Consider the following 20,969-nt stretch of genomic DNA (forward strand, 5'->3'; position numbering starts at 1 on the left):
AAAATATAATTTTGATGGGTAAATGCTGTACATAAACATTTCGAGTTTTCTAAATAGAATCTCGGGGCGGGGGGGAATGTTTGCTCCATTACAGAAATCAAAACAAACAACTAACTCACAACATGGGAAAAGATATGCATTATTGTAAGAATCCATAGTTTATTACTTTAAAGAACAACAGAGATACTTAAAAAGAACCTAAAACTACTGTTGGGTCATTTTAGTAATGGTTCTTTCATGTGAAGAGTGATCCAGATTTTCCCCATGGATTCAAGTGAAGAATAATAACTTAAAATTATGTAAAACGTATTATACATTCATCATTTTGCCGGCACTGACCTCAAAGCATAAGTTTTACTTTATTGGGGGTAAAGAGATAGGGTGCCCTTTTAACCAACTAATGAACAAACAAGTTAAGATTAACTTTGCAGCTAATGAATAGGCATGATTAAAAAGTTGGTTGACAACACATGAATGAATAAATGACCATAAGCTTGGAAATGCTACCATAGTATTTTAAAGTGTCAATCAAATCTCCCATCATCATTTAAAGAATTAGTGTGTGCTAATGTTATCATCTAAAATATGTTTACAGAGGTCAGAAGAGCTACGTCTGTTCTCCTCTATGCAAAGAGGAGATGACATCAAGGGGGTATGTCACAAGTCTAAGTTTAGTTAGTAGATTTAAGTTGGTTTGGAGTTTTATCCACTAAGTATGATCTTCTGACCCCTCAGTTTTACAACTTTCCACTCTCTGTGCTGCATAGCACCTCTCCACTTCTGAGTTAATCATTTCTTTGCCATTATCTGCCAGGAGTTCTTATCTCTTTTGCTGTCACTTTATAACAGGGTCCTCTTATCAACTTGTATAGAGTCATGTGATCTGTCTAAACCTATCAAAAGTTTCCATTCTTCTGATTAGAAACCATCATGTAACTGGATACATGGTTTACAGCAGGCACTAATGCTGGAAAAAGTACAGAGTTCAGGGAAAGACTTAACTTGTAACTTTCGGCATTCTTGGATTTTTTTTTTTTTTTTTTGCTATTTTTTTAACTTTCACTGAGGATTACTGTAGTCTCATGTGTCCTCCCAAGGGCCAAAAAATTTGACAAGCTGTACTTTTTCTTGTGCTCAATGATTTCTGCTTTAAACCAAAGGACCACCTATAATTTTACTAAGAATGTCTTCTAATTTGGATACTGGAAATTTACAAGATTCTCTAAAGCATGGACTTACGCCTATTGGTAAGTAGGAGTTGCTCTATTTATCATCCATTTGTTATTCTGCTAGTAGATTAAGCCACGTAATTTAATTCATTGATGTCTTTTGCATAGTAAGTCATTGCTTCTATTGCCTATTAAAAGCACAGAAGCCCATGTATGTGTCACACATTTATCTTTCTTGAAGTTAAAAAAAAGCAAATGGATATTTCAGTATTATTCAATTATCCACTGTTTTTGGATGCCCATGCCTTAGTCTAAAACAATAAAAAATGTATAATGTATATATTTCATCACTAATATTTTCTGATAATTTCTAATCAGATATAATAAGCTAAAGTTTGACCAGCTTGAAACAAGTTAACCATATGGAGTCATCATTGATCAAACTTTAACAAAGAGCTTTAAAATATTTGTAAGCCACACCACAGGATGGTGTCTCTCATTCATTGCAGTACTGTAGAGTCTCTTTTGTTTCTCTGATGAATAAAAGCCATGCAAAAAAACCATATATTTTGGGTTTAATATATATATTACATATATTATATACTAATATATTTAATAAATATATGTATGTATGTATACACACGCACACACACACCATCGTTAGTTAAGGATTACAATTTAAGGGTTACTGTCTGTTTTCCAAAATACTGAGCATGGCTTATTTTTATAAACAGGAGTAAATAAAGCTAATTTTCACTTCTAAAAAGAACAAAAAATGTTAGTGTTACAGCAAGAATACATGCAGTTATTCCTAAAAGTAAAGGACTAAAGGGAAGTGATTTCCAGTGGTCTGTAATTATTAGTCTGTTGGCAGTAATTTTTTTCCATTCCCGTAGTACTTGAAGGACCTGTGCCTTTCCTTGTAAGCACTTTCTTAGGTTTTCGAACTGGAATTTCCTTGAGAATTCGCAGAGGCGTGTCTTGAGCTCTGAGTTCTAGCTTCGCTGGAACAAGAAGGAAAATCAAGGCTTGGGCTTTTCCTCTTTTTCCCTAGATAACCAGCTGACTCCACTGAGGGCAGTGATTGCTGTTTTATTGGGCCAACTACACCCTCTGGTATATCAATTGAGGAAATGATGACCTCACCCCCCCACCCCCAAAATCTGTACTTAGGAAAAGAAAACATGAGGAAGGCAATCAAGAGTGCAACAGAGAATCAATTGCTCTGCAGATAAAAATATGAGCACAGGAAAGAAGGTGAAAGAGAAGCACAAACGATTTCTAATCTTTTTAGCCTGGCAAAACCGCGGCGGCGCGCTCAGGAGTCTTTCCAGGCAGCGACCGGCTGGGCGTCCCCTGGGCTCTGCGTCCCCTAGGCTCCCGGCGAGAGCGCGCTCAGCCGGGGACAGGGGCGGCGCGCGCGCGCGCGTAATGAGCCCGCGCTCCCGCCTCACCCCGGGTCGCGCGCAGCGCGCAGCGGGGACTGGGAGGCTGCGAATTAAGAGGGCGTGGGGTCCCAAGAGCGCACACGCCGCCCCCACCCCCACCGCCTCCACGGCGTCCCTGAGACCCTTGGGGGTGAATTAAAGAGGGTAAGGTGGTAGGAGACACCTTTGCATTTCTCTCTGCTAAGTTTTACCCATGGTGGGGCGAAGGGGGTTGGTTCCATCCTGAGCATAAATGGAGATCTAACACCCTCACGTCTGGGATCAGTCAGGTTCCAGAGAGCCTGAACCTGCGGAACGTCTGTCTAAACTGGGAAGGACTGCTAAAGACTGAGCCTAAAAAAAAAAAAAAAAAAAAAAAAAAAAGTACGGAAGGAGGCGCTCAGCGAATCTACCCCAACACTCTAAACCTCTCCAGGCACTTCCGGCGTCAGATTCCGGGATGGCAAAATTCCAGTCAATTTTCCGGTAAAAGAAACCTTTCCGGATCTGGTTCGAGGCCTCCCGCCCTTTCCTAGCCCTTGCCCTGCACTCTCCAGGTGGCTGGGAGATGTCCGTGTTTGCAACATCTTAGGCACCCAGAGGCCACTACTGGCACTGAGAGTTCCATCTGTTCATGGGGTAGCCTCCGAGGAGCGTGGAGAGTCATTCCTGGGGGGTTCTTGGCTAGACAAGTCACCCAAAGGGCTGACAGAGGAAAGGGGGACATTGTGAGCCTTCAGTCTGAACAGTTAGGGTTGACCCTAACCCTGAAGGTGAGTTTTCTCTTGGATTGGATTCTGACTGCCCAGGGCACACGCACTGAGAGAACCCATAGGTGGAGTGGAGAGTGTTAGGTCCTGGTGTGGCTTTGAGGGAGCAAATTGCAAGTTAGGATAGGAATGGGGAGTGGTTCACAAAACTGAGGCCAAGACATGTAGAGATGGGTCAGGGTTTCCAACTTCACATTAATTCAGTTGTGTTGTACTAAGAAATGTGCCTCTGTTTATTTTGAAAGCTGTTCCTATGGGTCCTAGGTGGGCATGACATTTTTCTTCTATGCACAATGGGGGTTACATGAAAATTGTGTATAAGTGTCTGTACTCACATAGAAAAGTGGAAATAAGATGACATTGTTCCTTCTGCCTACCTACAAGATAATCATACAGTGTGGTTTAAGAGCAGCAGACTTGGGATTATAACCAGATTGCTCCCTTAAAGTTAACTAGCTCTGGGACACTGTCCTAATTCTTGGTTTCAGGCTTAGGTTTTTGTTTTGTTTTGTTTTCTTTCTCCCAAATGAGGCAATTCTACTGATGATATATAGTAGTAAGAGAGAAAGAGAAATAGAAAAAGAAAGAATTATTTGTGTGTATCTACAAAATAGCCAAATCTGTATGGTGGGAAGCATGTCCTATAACAAATATTCATTAACTCTTCTGCAGTGTGCTCGACATCACTGCTTTGAGTTCTATGAAATTTATGTAATTCTTTAAGTGCATTTATGGAATACATTATCCACATTCGATATATTATTGTCTATTACCCATAGGAAGTTATGTCTATTACCCACAGGAAGTTATGTCTGCATAGTTAGGGTACATAATATACAATGCAAACATTCTTGAGACACTATATATAGTTTGTTATCTAGTCTCCTTAGCACTCTTGGAGTCTGATTTTATTCCAGCAATAACCTCCAGTAAGCTCTGTGCCCATAAGGATCTCTGAAAGTAGACATAATGCAGTGGAAAATGAGATAGCCCCTTATGTCACCCTAAACTCTGGCCAGCTTTATTGGCAGTGCAGTTTCGAATGCCAGTCATGCAAATCCATATTCTGATTCTTGGCTGCTGGGCTTAGGCAGCCAGATCCCTCCAGGAAGCTAAGCTCTGGTGCCTCTTCTCCTTCCCTGCCTCAGCCCAACTCCAGAAGAGTGCTTCTCAGACTTTCCTTACTGGTCTTGATCTACAAGTTCTGACTGGAGCTAGAGGATTTCTTTAATGCCTCTTTTAATAAACCAGGAGAGATTTATGGAGGAAGGGAGAACAGAGGCTTTGTAGTGTTTTTTGGTTGTTTTTTTTTCCCCCCTTTACTTAATGCCTCCACCCAGACACAATGTATAGAGTTATCTTAGATTCAGCCTTGAACTTGGGATGAGCTAGAGAAGGGCTCTGGGACAGACTCCCACCCAGAAGCCCAGCTTCCCCCAAGCACAACTAGAGATATTTTATGAAAGGCAGGAGTCAGACATCTTGTTCCCCAAGACTAGAACCTATGTCAGGATAAAGCTATTTTTTGGAGTTGCACTTCCTCACTCTTTACCTTATTGGAACAAAAATTTCCCTGAGAAATACTGTTGGCCTCAAGGAACTTTAGAAGTATGGGGGTCTTGAGGTCTGGAAAAACCCGGGGAAAGACTTGAAATATGATCAGTGTGAACTTGAGAGTTTAAGCCTGGGAGAACCATGTGGACTGAACTTGACCAGACAAATTAATAAAGGCTGCCTCTGTTTTAGTCTTTTGGGAAGCTCTGATAGGTGTTTTTGCATAATAAGTAACAAAAGACACACTTAACTTTTAAACTCCAAATAATCTGAGTACAGATGAACATAAGCATTTTGGTGAGCAGTTTTTACTGGGGGTATAATTAACTCCCTGAGGACTATGTCAAGCACTGTGAGATAGTCAAGTTAGCAAGTCCCTCCCACTGAAAGGATCTTATTTTTAGTGGTTCTAGAATGGTTAGTGATTCCCTTCCTAGTTATTTTCTTTACAGAAAGTTGAGTGTGGGTGCAGTTATGGGAAAAGAGATACAGAGGAGAACTGACATTAACAGTGTGATGTATTGCTTTACTAGTACTATCTCATGTAACTATAAAGTTGACTTTGTTCACCCTATTTTACTGATGACAAAATTGAATCAGAAAGGTCAAGTGATTCTCCCAAGATCACTCCCCTTGTCAAGAGAGTGAACTGTAAACAGAACTCCTGTTCTGTGATTCCGAAATCCGTGATCTTTCCTTAAAGTAGTGATTATTTGCCTTTGTTGATATAAAGGAATTATGATTAAAAACAATATTGATCCACTGACATTCTTCCGAAAGGCATTTTGGGATTAAGAAGACATTTGTAAATGGCTCTTTATCTTCCTTTTAATTCCACAGTGGAATCAGATTTAGATCCCAGTGGAATTCAGAAGGGTGGGATGGGGAGAGGTGTATGGGGCCGGGTGGGGACAGCACCCAGGAGCCTTGGAGGCAGAGCAAAGCAGGTAGGAAAAAGCACTTTGGATCTTCTGCTCTGGTTTCCTTGAAAGGATCTCTGGAGTTTGGAGGGAGTTTTCGTTTGCAGTTATGGGGTGTATGCTGGCAGGACTACTGACAAGAGTTGAGAGAAAATTCAGAGCATGTGTTTATTATGTGGGGTTGGTGGGTATGAGGAGGGCAGAGAAATCACCCAAAATGAGTGGCTGAACTTATTTTTTTAAAGATTTTATTTGTTTGACAAAGAGAGAGCACAAGCAAGGGGAGCAGCTGGCAGAGGAGAGGGAGAAGCAGGCTCCCCCCTGAGCAGGGAGCTTCACATGGGGCTTGATCCCAGCCAAAGCAGAGGCTTAACCAACTGAGCCACCCAGGAGCTCCTGAGTGACGGATTTAGAGAGAAAAGGACCCTTTTTACCTTGAGGAACAAACATCTGTTGTCTTATAAAGGGAAGAGACAGAGAACGAGATAGTTTAAGCACAAGCACCCTTTTAAAAAAAAGTCCTGTTGACAAACCCTGGTGTGTTTCTAGTGAGATGCTGGTCCACGACCAGCGCTGACATTTTTGACAGTAAACGCTGATTCCTTCCTGGTGATCTGGACGTCCCCAGCCTCAGCCCCATCAAGCTCCACCTGTTCCACCAACGGTCTATATTGGATTGAAAAGAAAATCGGTCGGAACCCTCCACCAGGTCCCCGAAGCATCTCCCCAGTTTCCAGAAAGGAAACCTTGGGGGAAAAGCGAAGAATCTGCTCCACGCCCGTTGCGCTGGCTGGCCACCACCTCTTAATCTTAAAAGTTGTCTTTAGGTTGGAGGAGGAGCCGACACCCTGCCAAACTAGCGAACTGTGTAACCTCCCAGACCCTAACACTTTCCATACTTTCGCACCGCAAGCCGGAAGGTGACGGTATTATCGCCAAGGCCCGCTGGCGCCCCCACTTTCTTTTCTGTCCCAAAGGGGCCCAAATCGGCGGATAAACACAGCTCTGCGCGGCCCGGCACTCTTTGATCTTAAGAACAGAAACCCCTAGTGCGGGGGCTTTCCTAAGACAAGAGCCTCCCGACCACCCACCCCCGCGCTCCAAGAACAGAGGGATTCGAAGAGAGATGGCACGGAACCCCTTCTTCCCTCAGGACACTTCCAGTCTGGCCGGATTCTCGTGAATGGCAGCCCGGAGTAATCTAGTGCTGAGGATTTAGCTCTAGTCTGGGTTGAGGAGGGGCGAGGGGATACGGGGAGTGGAATTGCAACTCAAGCGCTCAGCTGGTTCCACTAAGCTCTTGGTGGCCTGCTGGCGCCACGATCGTCCTCGAGAACGTCACTCACTGTTCCGGTTTGTCCCGAGGATGGGCAGGGGTGGTTCCGAGAATGGAGCCTCCGTCTCCCTGTTTGGAGTTGGAGCTGACTCACATCTCCATTTCAATTACAGAGGAAGAGATAGATTAGATTGGACCACCTACCCAAGATTATTTCCCCAGCCTGCTCCTTTCCCAAGACCGGATCTCTCCGCCCACTTCGAGGAGGGCACTGGCTCTACCGAGGCGGGACGCGCCTGGACCCCTGGGTTGGGGCAGCCGTCTCCAAAGAGAATGAATCCAGAAAGTTCTACTGAGAAGCCTTTTTACAGAGATGCAGATTCCGATAATCCAGGCCAAACTCTCGGAAAACCTCACCTTTCCTTAGGGCAAGGGTGGGAGGTTATTGGGGGAGGGGCTGGAGGAGCCTGGATTACCTGGATAATTACTTCATCCTGTATTTTCCTCCTTAGTAAAAACGGGGCCGTGATCTCTGAAGATACTCTTGTAGTGATTGTGAATCAACCCCCACTTGTGGCTACCCCGAGACACAAGACTTTCCGGGGTAGACTGTCTAAATTGATAGCAGTTTTCCCTCCTGCTCTACAGGCTGTGGTCGATGATGTCTTAAGTAGTTATTTACACAAGTAACGGGGATTTTTTTTTTTTTTTTTTTTTAACGAGGCACGACTTCTCACCTATTCAAGTTTATTTTTTCAAAGCTTCGGCCAATACGGTGCTCCTTGGTAGTTCGTAAGTCCGTACTGAAATTTAACCCTTCTCATCTTAAAACAGTGGTTTGGAAGCCGGCTGGGGGAGTCTGGAGGTACGGAACTCTGGAATTCTTGCTAAACTTAATTTTCAGAGAAAGGCGAACGGGGCTTCTGATGGGCTTTTTGAGTGGGAGGGGCTGAAAAATTAGGCAGAGCCTAGGCTGATAAACTTGCTTCCCTCTCCCCTCGGGCTATCGCGGCCACTTGGTGGAGACTTGCCGGAAAAAAAAACAAAAAATATCTAGGTTTCTTCTGAGGCTGGGAACTAGACACGTGCTACGAGAAAAGTAAAGATTCTGCTTTCTTAAAAAACACCAAAGAGTAGAAATAGAGGAGGCGTTAGAAATTGTTTCCAAGAATGTAGATTTGCAAGTTTCTTGAGAGGTTGGGTGGGTCGTGTAAGGCTTCTCCCACCCAGGCGCGCGGGAGGGGTGGGTCTTCTACTTGGGGACCTGTGTTTTCCGAACCCAGGAAACTTGAACCAGTTCTAAAAATCTTGACATTTTCACTCCCTTTGCAGCCTGCACGCGTTAAGCGCGCGGGGCTGGCCAACAATTCTCAGGTCAGGTCAAGGGCAGGCTGTTCCCCGCGCGCTCTCTGAAATGCGGCGCGGAGCAGCGAAGTGGATGCGGGGGAGGAGAGGGAGGCAGTTACGTCCTCGCGGGTGGGGAGTGCGAGACCTCCTCAGCTGCAGCCCGCCGGGTGAGTGGGGCGCACGGCCCCGTAACGCTGAGCCTGGATAAAATATGCCAGGACTGCGCTCCTCGGGCTCATCAAGGCTGCGGGAGCCTCCCCGAGCCATCATCCCTTATAATTGCAACCGTCAATCAATGCTTTAAGACAAAGTCAGAACCGGGAAGGACGAGCCCTGGAGACCAGTCTCGTCGGAAAGAAGGTGGAGGCGTGGGGGAAGTGAGGGGAAAGGGGAGAGAAGTTTGCCAGAAGTTGGCAGAGGAATGCAGGGAAGAAATTGAGAATGAGCACAGTAGCTAATGCCTGAACAGCCTTCCCTCTGCCTCCCGACTTGTGGTCTGTGGTCTTTGCCGCTAGTTAAGTTTCCCGCAGACGGGGTGGATTCCTAAGTGTGCATCCCCTAAGAGGCGGAGTGGCAATAAGTTAAGATGTCCCTGGCGGAGGATGGGATGCGCCTGCCCGTCTGCGGGGGCTTTATCGTTCCAAGACGATCCGGCACCTGTCAGACGACCACGGGTATCAACGTTTAGACCACCCATCCAGTTTCCCTACTCCTATCTCAGTTGCCTCCCCCTTCCCGCGTCCACTTGTCTTTTCCTTCCTCACTGCTGCCTCTGCAACCTGGGACCATTCTCAGGTAACCGCCCCGAGTCACGGTGGGTGGCTCAGGCTCCTCCTCCCCCAGCTCTCTTTCGGATCCGGTGTTCTGGGCCACGCCCAGGATCCAATGAGGGCCCTGGCCCGGCAGAATTGAAGGATCAAGGAACCAGAACATTCGGAAGGAGGGAACGCATAGGGTGGGGAATGGATGCACTTATGGGGTGCAAATGAGTGTAGCGCGTAGAAAACCTTAGTGCCGCCGCCCCTCCCTCTGCGATTGCCCCAGGGTTGGGAACACCTGCTGCTTCCCCTAAACTCCTAGAGGAGAAAAAGGGGGGAAAGATGAGTCTGTCATCCGGTCTCTGAATAGAACCAATTCCAGTGGAAGATTTCCCACCTTGTCCATGGCTGGTAGGCGTCTGGGAGTCCCGGAGGGGATCTGGGATAGGATTGACCCTGGGGCACTCCTCTCTCCCTGGAGCAACAGTTTTCTCTCTGCTTGAGACCTCCTGTGTTTGCAGTGCCCCTTCCATTCCCTGCAAGCCAGCCTGGACTAGGGCCTGAAAGCAGGGCAAAACGCCTGGGGCCTTTCTGTGATTTAACCATGGTTCTTTTTTTTTTTTTTTTTAAGGGTGTTTTTTTGAAACCTGGTCTCCAGCTCCTGTTTTCCCCTCACCACCACCTCTGGTTTGGGGAGGAGATAAATGAATGTCAGCTGGCCCTCTGTCACCATCATTACTGGTTTAGGTTGTGTTAGGTGAAGGCAGACTGGCTTGGACTGAAAAGATGCTAGTGTGGTGTAAACAAGCCCTTTTGGAGTTGAAGCTGGGTTATGAATGTGATCACAAAGTTTGCCTTGGCCACGTCAGGCTCTGGCTCAAGTCCAGGCAAGGAGCAAGGATTTCTCTGTGCTACGAAGTATATGATCTGTCAGACCCTCTCTCTACTTCTTTCAGTTCTCCTAACCTCTTCCTAAAGCTCTACCAACCAGAGGACCTTCCCTCTGGATCTGAGAGCTGGAAGGTCCCTCTGAGGATCAAGAGTCTGGAGTTCTCCATAGCAGCCAGCCTGGTGTTGGTAAAGGTGCCACAGAAGTGCCCGCACAAGCCCTTTGATTGTAGTGGAAGGACACTCCTAAATTAACACTTTGTAATAAACTGATTTTCAAAGTTCATCTGAATCCATATAGCACTGCAAGACTGATTTGAGATTTAATTCCTTTCCTTTTCTGAACTATATATATATGTATATATATATATATGCATGCACTTATTCACGATGGTATTTAAAACAACTAGTAGTATTGAAAATGGATTGACAGTGTTGCATGATACTATCAGAAATCTGAGCATCTTTTTTTTTTTTAAGGTTTTATTTATTTATTTGTCAGAGAGAGAGAGAGCATGCACAGAGGGAGAAGCAGTCTCCCAGCACAAGCAAGGTGCCCAATATGGGACTCGATCCCAGGATGCTGGGATCATGATCCTGAGCTGAAGGGATATGATGAACCGATTAACCTAACCATCTGAGCCACCCAGATGTCCCGAAATCTGAGCATCTTTAGGGTCACTAATTTGGGTAACCACAACCCCCTGCACTTTCCAAACTAATGGACAGTCCCTCTCCCCTCAAGTTTAAACATTTCTATGAAAATTGATGATGCTACAAAACAGATTTAAGTAACTTAGATTCTGAATGTATATTGAAGAACAAAATGACAAAAAAGAACAGTTTAGAGAGTCAGCAGCCTCTGAATTGCCAGACATGGGTAGGCGATGAACAACCCATTTCATGTAAAAGTGTAGATTAATCATGGCGATGATTGGAGTGTTTGTCAATTCATCAAATACTGGACTGGGTGGTTTAAATGTGTGATCTCCATTCCATTCAAATAGAATAAATTCAGATCTTTTGAGATTCAAATTCACCCCCTTGTGGGTGGACTCTGATAATTACCCAGTCTCACAGCAGACACTGAATATGAGGCATTTCATATGCAGTCATGAGGCTGGAAAAAATGTTTTTCATCTTGTTGGGATGAGATCTGAAAACTTTGAAGATGTGGCTGGGCTGGTGGCGGAAGAGCTTACATAACAGATGGTTCTTTAAAACTTTACACTGAAGTGCTGGGCCTCTGGGCCTCATGCAGATTGTCCCACCAGAGACACCAGAATGAAAGAGGAAAGCCTAGTACCCTCTTTGCATTCTACTTGCAGACACAGTTCACTAAAATTTAGGAAGGCTGCCACCAATATAATCTTGGGCTGGAGGGGGTGGCGTGTTTATAACCGAGTGAAGGAACTGGTAGAGAGGGGAAAACAGTGATCGCTGTTTCTCAGATTTCCCCCAAGTGAGTGCACTTGCGGCGTTATGGCTGTCCCTTGGGTGGGCTGGGACGCTCGGCCAGTCCCGCACTCCCCGGGCCCACCATGGGACCTTTTCGGGCTGAATGCCGAGGGAGTAAAGGGAGCCGGGAGCCCCTTGAGAGCAGGCCAGCTCTTTAGAGAAGAGCGGTGAACTGAATTCACCATCTCTTTTCTCCTTCGGATTGTTAAAGTGGGTGTCTAACCCCCCCCCCATCCAGCCCCTGACCCAACACGCTCGCGGGGACACGCATGCACACCCATGCACACCCACATACTCCCGCGTCCCTTCTGGCTTCCTCCCAGCTCGCAGAAATAAATCGCCGACCTAGCCTCGCGTCCCCCGCCGCCGCGCTCAGACAGAGGTCGCCTCTCACTAGCTGGAGGACCCGGCAGCATTCACATCCCCCCGCCCCAGGTCAGGGTGGGGTGGGAGGGGGTTAAGGCGGGGTGGGGAGGTTGGGGCAGGCCTGGGGACTGGAGCATGCGCCTCATCCTCATTGGCTGGCGGTTGGTGTCCGACAGATTCCGGAACCCGCGTTCCCATTCACTGTCATCACCTCTCATCCAAGCCTCCCTCTTACCCCCGTCTTACTTACCTCCCCTCTCCTCCCCGTCTTCCCCCTTTCTCTGCCAGTACAGTCACTCTCGGGGCTGGAAGGACCGCTCTCGGACACGCGGGAGGAGTAAACGAGGAAGGAGAGGGAGCTTGGAACTTCACAACTCCGCACTTGTGATAGCGCGAGGGAAGCTGAGACTGGGGAAGGGGCGGAGAGGAGAAGTGAGGCGAGAGAGAGAGAGAGAGAGAGAGAGAGACCGACCCCTGGCGATTCTGAGCCAGAGGGCGGGTGGAGGGAGGGGTAGAAGTCGCCCGAGCGGTCCGGGAGCAGCGGCTGCAGCGGCACCGCCGCGGCGGCAGCAGCAGCAGCTCCGCGGCCGCCTCCGCTGCCCTCCCGGAGCTCGGCGGCACACGGATCCGCGCCCCGGGCAGCTGCGCCCTCGCCACCGCCGCCGCCTCCGCCTTCGCCGAGCCGAACCAAGGCGCCGGGGCGCAGTCTTCACCTCATCTCTAGCCCGCCATCTCCTCCCAGCGGCTTGGGGGAGGCTCCGGAGTTGCGAGACTGGACGGGGCTCAGGGGTCCTGACCGGAGGCCCTGGGAGGAGGAGGAGGCGCGCTCCTGCGAGCGCGTGGGTGAGCAAGCACCCCAGTCGCCCCTCCCTTTTTCCCGCCGGAGTTGAATCTGTGCTGCCGGTGTCCAGGTGCTGGGCTTCCGGACGGACACGGACCCCCTATCCCCGTCCGCGGCCGCCCTGTCATGCTGCCCAAAGTGGAGACGGAAGCCCTGGGACTGGCTCGATCGCATGGGGAACAGGGGCAGATGCCGGAAAACATGCAAGGTAAGGAGGCGCTGCGCGGCGCTCCGGCTCCCGCCGCCACGCCACCCCGGGCTCGCCCTGCGGGCTTCAGCTGCCCACCCCCTCGCGGCCGCTGGGCTGTGGGGCAGCGCGCGGGCGACAGGCCCCCACCCCAGGGACGGGCATAAAAGTTTATGGTTCTTGAACAATGCGGGGCGGAGGTTTTCCAAGCAATGCCTAATTGGCCGCTTCTAATTAAGAAAAGAGAGGCTTCGAGCTCTATGGCAACCCGAGGAGGGGGCACAGCTTCAGGCTAAAGATACTTAAGAATAGTATGATCATTCTCAGAGATGGAGTGCCTCACTGGAAACCGGAGCAGGTTCTCGGTCATTGAATCGGTGGCAACTTTAATCAGTGCTCTTGTGTGGAGGAAAAACACCCTGCCTAGCAAAGCCAACTACAGAAAGAGAAGATGACCCGGGAAAAGCTTGTCTTAGCGGCGTTAGAATGCATGTGGGCACCCCCCAAAGCCCATGCGGACCCTTGGATCCGGCTGTAATTGGGACAGCTTCAGAACTGCGGGCAGAACTGAAGACATCCAAAGTTAGCCCAATCCCATCTTCCGCGCAGATCTTGCAGAGTTAGTTGAGGGAGGGGGCAGCCGCGGTTTAGCTTAGCGACTCTTCTTCAGTCCGGGAGCTGGGAGTATGGAAGTCCTGTTTGTTTTCCCAGCTCTTGATTGCTGACAACAACAAAAAAAAAGCAAACTCTGCTGGCTTTTTTTTTTTTTTTTTTTTTTTTGCCGCGTTCCAAAACAGCGACTCTACATCTGTCTGTATGAGCCCTTCAGAAGTTTATCGCAGTTGCTCTGGGCCGGGGAGGGAACAATGCTAGGAAAAGTCACCGGTGCTCTTCCATCCTCGCCCCTTCCAGCGCGCAGGATGTGCGGGCAGGCGGGCCTGTGATCCCGGGACGCTTCCTGCCATCCCCTTGAGCGAACTTGAAAGGGCCGGGGAGGTGTTGAGAGCAGAGTCCGAGCAGAGTTTGGGGTTGGTGCTCGCCGCGGTGCGGGACAGGCGGCGCGCCTGCAGCACTCGGCCCCGGGGGCCCTGACGTCGCCCGGCTGGGCTGGGGGAAGGGGGGTGGAGGCAAAACGTGCGTTGTACCTGTGGGGTCGCTTACCCTCCATGATCCTGGGGTCCCTCCAAGCCTCCAGGAAGGGCTGTGGAAGTACCCTGTGGGCTGTGGCTTCTGAGACTAACTTGAGGGTTGGCTGCTGGAGGAACCCGGTTGGCCCAAAGAGGCATTCTCGCCGGCGCCTGGGATTCCGGCGAAGGCAGGACGTGAGGGACACCCGCCCCGGGAGCCGGATCTCGGAACCCTCCGCCTCCAGCTGCGGAGAGGGTCTACCCTTGCGGAAAGGAAAGTTTCTGCTGCTCGTTCCGGCGCGCGCGTTTCTGAGACTCGGGGAAAGATACTCAGAGAAACGCTGGATCAAGAAGTAGGGGAGGCAAGAATAAGGGTTCAGGGGGCGGGGGACATGGGAAGGAAATGCCACTGTAATATTTTCCCTGTAAAGTTCGGGAGGGGCGTTCTTGACACGATCTGCTGCCCCAAAGCAGAAAGTTAGCCCTCCGTTGTGCCCAGGGCTCAGGAGAAGCCGCCGGCTGCTCGATCCGGGTTCGAAGACAGCGTGGGAAGGGCCAGGGCACTACGTCCCCCTAGGCCATGCGGCCTACACGTCTAGAGGAGCCCTTGGGGACTGGACCCCATTACCACGCTTGCTCTGGTCTCAGCGGGGGACGCGCCCTAGTCGCCCTAATCCGATCAGAAAGAGGACCCGCCACTGGGTTTCGGGACAGCATAGCGTTTGCAACTTAGGGGGAATTTTTCCGCGTGCCTCTGCGGCCCTAGCTTTACAAGGCCCCGCCGTCCTCTTTACTTTCTTAAGACTGGGGCTTCTCTGCCCTAACAGATTCCGTTCTTCAAACGTCTACTTGAGTACAGCACCTGGGAAACTCTTAAAGGTGCCCCTGTCTTGCACAGCGGCGACTGTCTGCCCACACGGACCCTGTCTTTGTCCAAGAGGGTCTCCACGCCCAGCTGTGGTCTTTTTAGGGGTTGGAATCCCGAGGTGGGCACCGAATCCTCCTGCAGACGTTTGCCTCGCAGTGTCTCTTAGGTGCGAAGTTTAGACTTGACTTTGTTGGGAGAGTAAAAACAGTCAAGTACAGTTTTTCCCAAAACACGCCACAAAGCAATAGTTACAAGTTTGGGGGAGAGATGGGCTATAAACGAACTTCTCGAACCTTCCGTTCCCCCACACCCTCAGCTTCCCAAAACCTGAGCGCGGACCTCTTAGGGCTGTTACCGGTGGGAGGACTGCGCTCAGCATCTCTTTCCTTCTATTTTACGGAGCCCAGGCGCTAGCCTCTACGGGAACATCATTCACCGGGACCCCACCCCCATCCCCAAACTCTGGCTCTCACTCGGGTTTAAGCCGCAGAGCTCGGCTCTGTGGCTCGGGAGGAGAGGTCTCAAACTCAGACGGTCGGTGCGCGGCCCTCAGCCTCCAAGTGGTGCAAGTGACCTCACCTCCCCACGGCCCTTTCCCGGGGCCTGCAGAATCCATAAAGAGAAAAAGAACATTATTTTTAAAAAGAATAAAGAAAAAGAACGAGTCATTGTCGAAGAGGCCGCAGTATGGTGATGGAGTGGCCGGGAACTTTGGGGATGCGGTGGGGGCTCTTTCTCTCTTTCCTTTTTGGTAAACAAATCAGAGGAAACTTCTGTCCGGCCATCGGTTCCCCATCCCCCCCCCCGCCCCGCCCCGCCCCGCCCCCTGCAAATGCCACTGATTAACTTAAACTCGACTCTGCTTTAGTGCGCCTGTGTGTAGCCGAGCAAGGGGCGAGAGGCGAGTGCACCCCGGGGTTTCACGGGAAAGTGCCCGGGAGGGTTAGGGTGCCGGGCTGCGCGGACCTGCCCCTTACCGCAGGTACCCGCCGCGTCCGCCCTCCGAGACCTGGCCGCATGAGTATCAGGAAGGGACTAGATCAGGTATTATCTGGGGTCTCCTGGCCGCTGTCCTTCCTGCGCATAGTTTATCCATCTTTTGGCTGCAAAGGCGCCTTCGCGGGGCTGCGTCCGGCGGAAGGCGGTTACTCGATCCCCGCAGTGAGCCTCGCGGACCCACGGCCTGATTTCTGTTTAACTTTAACAGGGCGATCCCAAGGTGTTTATATTTTGCACTGATTATCGGAAACATGTGAAGTTTATCACAGGACTTTAATACTTTGAGACGAAACCAAGCCCTCGTGGGTATCTTCCTTTTTCTCTGTCTGCCCGGCGTCCTCCCTCTTCTGTTTCTCTGTTTTTACAGGAGATTTCCAAGTGCGAAGAGATGAAAATATCCAGAACAGGAGCCCTGTCGATACGGAGCTGAATGTTTCTATTAATCTAACAGATTTGCACGTAGGGAGCAGCAGGCTGTGGTTCAAGTGGGGCTGCTGCTGAGAAGCAGGTTTCTGGGGCTTCACGTTCTCCGTCAAGGGTTTGCAAATCGCTGTTGCTCTCCTGCTGAGCGACGTGTACTTACAGCAAACTTGGTTCAGGAGTGGGAGAATGTGTGTACATGTTCCTCTCTCCTGGGCAAAGGTGACATTTTTGGATCTTCAGGAAGTTTAAAAAGTTGTAAATTGTTACTTTCTGCAATTCGTGTTTTGTTCTGACGTGCTGCCTTGCAGTTATGAGCTATGTGTTCAACAGTGGTCTGTTTAAAATTCTTAACAAAAGAAGTTGGAATTCTTTTTAAGTTAAAGTCTTTTTAAGTTAATTCTTTTTAAGCTAAAAAATAGGAAGTGCACGTTTGTGGAATCCAGAAGATCTTTTACTTTCATTGTTTAAAATTGTTTTTCAGTACATCTGGAAAAAAAAAAAAAAAACTTTTATTTTATATTTTACCTGCGATATTTGCCCACCAGTTACCAAAATGCTTTTCACTGCAGGATTAAAAACCTATTGAGTGACTTAATTAGCTGTATATACATTTCTTTTGTTTCAGTGTCTCAGTTTAAAATGGTGAATTACTCCTATGATGAAGATCTTGAAGAGCTCTGTCCAGTGTGTGGGGATAAAGTGTCTGGATACCATTACGGACTCCTCACCTGTGAAAGCTGCAAGGTTTGCTTACTCATTGCTACCTGACAAATAGAAGGTTCAGAATCAAAATAAACCATTGGAATCCTTTTTAAAGCTAAATTAAGGCTGTCTTTTTTGGACTCAATTAAAAATGAGAGAAAGAGTTCGTCTTAGGGAGATGATTCTTTGAAATATGTGTTTGATTTAATTCCAAAGGCAAAAAAATTTATGCTGTTTAGAAAACTTTGCCAGTCTCATGGCTTTAAAATATTTTATTGTAGTAAAGTGATGTATCTGTAGAAAGGCTTCTATTTCTAACAGTCCTAAATATTGATTTTGCTTGACTTATATTTAAAGCATTGTTGTTCTTGAGAGAGAACATGACAAAGTATTTCCCAAATACATTTTAACTTCAGAGTATTCTGTGCTGCAAGTCTAAGCATTTTTTATCCACAGATAAAAGTCTAAATTCTCAACTGCGTGATTTTATCCTGATTTATTCCAAAAACAATTTTTAAGATTTTTTGAAATTTATATCATAAAGAATCAGAAACCACATCTCAGTTTATAGTAAGTGTGGCTTTCGTAAATAAATTACATGACCTATTTAAATGGAAGAAATTTTAATATGTAAAATGTACTCTATTGTTCCTAATAATCTCAACCATACATCAAGAATTTATCTCAGACTTTTTAAATATATTCCCCGTCAACTTGATACTTACTATTTTTCAACATTTTTTAGAGTAGAAAGCTTAGTTACAGATACTTAAACCACTGCCAGAAAAGCCCTTTCATTCTCTATAACAAAGTAAGATTGTTTCACTTTGTGGCTAGTAGAATAAACATAATATACCATCTTGGTAAAGCTGGTACTGTATTTTGAAGCTACAAAATTTGTTTTTGATGAATTCTTTTGGGTGCAGTATAAGAAGCACACTGTGCTGAAGTTCAGCTCTCTGCTACACATGCTTTTCTTTTCCATTAGTTTCACCTTTTTTTACACTGAGTTCCCCAACTTGAATGTATTCCAATGGAATTACGAACACTTCCCCATTTTACTCTTTAAATCCTTTTGCTCTTAACTGTCTAGTGCTGACGTTTGTAGAAAATGTGGGGTGTTTTGCTATTCAGTTTTTCCACTGTTACTTTACCATAGTTTGCCACTAAAATTTTATCAGACTGCTTACAAACCGTGCAGATCTCCATGAGTACCTTATTTGGAATATGGGGTTAATAAGAAAACAGAGCTGCTTTTTCTTTTTCTTTATTTTATTATTATTATTTTTTAATACTGGTCAATATAGAATGTGTTTTTCTCTGACTGTTGAGATGAAATGATGTGTATCCAAATCTCCCTGAGATTAGATATAATTCTAGGAATATAACTCAAATGCTAGAAAAATCTCCACTTTGGCCGGGTGCTGTTTTGGAGGGTTGATCTTGTTAAAATGTGAAACAAACCACAGAACCACGGAAGGGCTCATTGGTTCAACGAAAAGATTTATTGGTGATTTCCTTAAAATGAAACAATGGAAGAGACGGGTGTTAGATTTTTTAATATGCCTCACTATTTTCTCTGTCTTGTAGGGATTTTTTAAGCGAACAGTCCAAAATAATAAAAGGTACACATGTATAGAAAACCAGAACTGCCAAATTGATAAAACACAAAGAAAGCGTTGTCCTTACTGTCGATTTCAAAAATGTCTAAGTGTTGGAATGAAGCTAGAAGGTAAGTTTCTTCTAAAGACTACTGCCTGTTAAAACTCTCCAAGGACATAGGATTTTAAAATAACACTGTACTTAAAACATGGTAACATTATTTTTCTAGATGTAACACCGTGGACAGTAATATAAGATCTTTTTTATGTTTTGTCAGCAGAGAAGCCTGAGTATCATTTAAACATGAGGAAAAAAAATTAAATAATCAGAGTTTCCCTCCTCCTACCTTTTTTTAAAGTTTGGGGAGCAGATGGATGTGATGCTAAAAAGGCCAGGTTATATGAACACAAGACTACAATGATTCAACTGAGAGCAAGGTTTAAAAATTTGCAAAAATTAAAAAAAAAATACTTTTAAGTTTTCAAATCAGGATGCTCTAGTAAAAGTCTGATTTTAATCTTTTAAGTTATTTACTTGTCAAAATTGTTATGATTAATTTTGTGACTCCTGAGCAAGAGTTAAAGTTTTAATTGTGCAATGGAGTTACTCGTATAGAGAGTATCATTTTGATAGTGTGGGAAAGCACATTTCTTTTTTCTTTTTTTTTTTTTTTAAGATAATGACGAAGGCTATGAAATGAAGTTGAAAAGTAGGAAATGTGAAAAATAATGAACTATTAAATCAGTAGCATTGGCTTGACAGGAATAAGATAGTGGTTCCCCAGAAACCAGGTTAGAGTTTATGTTGTGAGAGTGGAGCTGCTACTTAAAACAATGTCCAGATTGGCAGGGAAGAAAGTTAATATGTAGCCGCTGGAGATAGTCTGTAGTTCATGGAGTTTCTGTTTCTTAACCTCCACAGATTAACGCTAGTGAAATTAAAGTAGTAATAAGGGTTATGTGTCACTTACGTGACAGATACAGGAGTGCATTTTAATTGATAAACGAGGCACAGGCTAGTTGTGTGTAAAACTTTCTTGTTATGGGGCCCTCATACTTGATAAAAATGCTCCAAAGATTTCAAATAAATCTGCTGAGTTGCTAATAGGTTTTTTCCAATGGAAGTAGCCACTTTGGTTATCATTAGAACTGTTAACTCTGTATTGTTTTTATTTTATTTATTTTTTAAGATTTTATTTATTACAGAGAGAGCAAGCATGGGTTGGGGGAGGGAGAAGCAGATTCCTTGCTGAGCAGAAAGCCCACCTGGAGTTCAATCCCAGGACCCTGGGTTATGACGTAGGTGAAGCCAGATGCTTAACTGACTGAGCCACCCAAGCGTCCCTCTGTATTGTTGTTAAGAAGAGATTGAGAAAGAGATCAAGAAAGAAATGCTTACTAATTTCTTTATTATCAATCACTTTATTATTTTTCAAACAGCAAAATATTGTGGGAGATGCATACTGTAGTATGAGACTCAAAAGATAAAATGTCAGAGAGTAAATGTTGTGGGATGCTTGGGTGGCTCAGTTGGTAGAGCACACGACTCTTGATGTTGGGGGTCAGGAGTTCCAGCCTCACATTGGTCATGGAGCCTGCTTAAAAAAAAACAACACACACAAGTAAATGTTGTGGTTTCATATGATGTCATTTTATTTCTTCTTTTTTTAATGAAAGGAGAAGGTTGCATTTCTTTACCTTAAAAAGTATTACTAACTGTAAGTCACTTGTGGGGCATTAACCATACTTCTTTAGCAGTGATATGAGAGAGTGGAATATTCAATAAATTATCATCCAGATAGAAAATTTGTGCAATATTCTAGATACCCAGCATTCACAATGAATGTTTAATCCTATACTAATCCTAAGATAAAAAGTTCAAAAACTTAACCTCCGGCAATTTCAACATATCAGAAGCTGTCAGGGGTCGCTGGTTTCTGTCTAATGGCCATTGGCCACTATGGGCTTGGAGACAACTGCTAACTCACTTATTCCACATGGTCCCAGACTCCACATAGCACTGTGATGGTAGACTGTCTTGACAGCTTCTGAAATGAATTCGCTTAATTATGTCCAGTTCTGCTTAAATTAAAAACAATAATGAGTGGTTATCTGATGTGTGTTCATCAAGTCCAGGTGAAAATAATTTTCAGGAAGAGTATGTACCCTGTCCTTTGCAGCAAATTAGTCAAAACGACTTTGAGGGAGGAAGACACTGTAAGGGAAGATACTCAAAACAATTTAATCGAGAAACGGGTTGATTTTTTTTTAATTTTTTCCCCTTAGCA

At 46.2% G+C, this 20,969-nt stretch overlaps 1 protein-coding gene across 3 annotated transcripts in view; it reads left to right on the forward strand.

The window, feature by feature from the left end:
* Window positions 1-1,038: 1,038 nt before the first annotated feature.
* NR5A2 (nuclear receptor subfamily 5 group A member 2) overlaps window positions 1,039-20,969 on the forward strand; it is a 134,207-nt gene continuing 114,276 nt past the window's right edge. The window contains exons 1-4 of one of the 3 annotated variants that reach the window (XM_032878207.1): window positions 1,039-1,247; window positions 12,845-12,982; window positions 17,004-17,122; window positions 18,671-18,812. In XM_032878207.1, coding sequence (XP_032734098.1) covers window positions 1,184-1,247; window positions 12,845-12,982; window positions 17,004-17,122; window positions 18,671-18,812 — 463 coding nt within the window. In that variant the 5' untranslated portion in view covers window positions 1,039-1,183. Of the gene's footprint in view, window positions 1,248-12,844; window positions 12,983-16,186; window positions 16,258-17,003; window positions 17,123-18,670; window positions 18,813-20,969 lie in introns of those variants that run through there. The other 2 variants (XM_032878208.1, XM_032878209.1) reach the window with 2 other exon arrangements.

Source organism: Lontra canadensis, unplaced genomic scaffold, assembly GCF_010015895.1.
Source record: "Lontra canadensis isolate GAN:19392208 unplaced genomic scaffold, GSC_riverotter_1.0 scaffold63, whole genome shotgun sequence".
NCBI lineage: Eukaryota > Metazoa > Chordata > Mammalia > Carnivora > Mustelidae > Lontra > Lontra canadensis.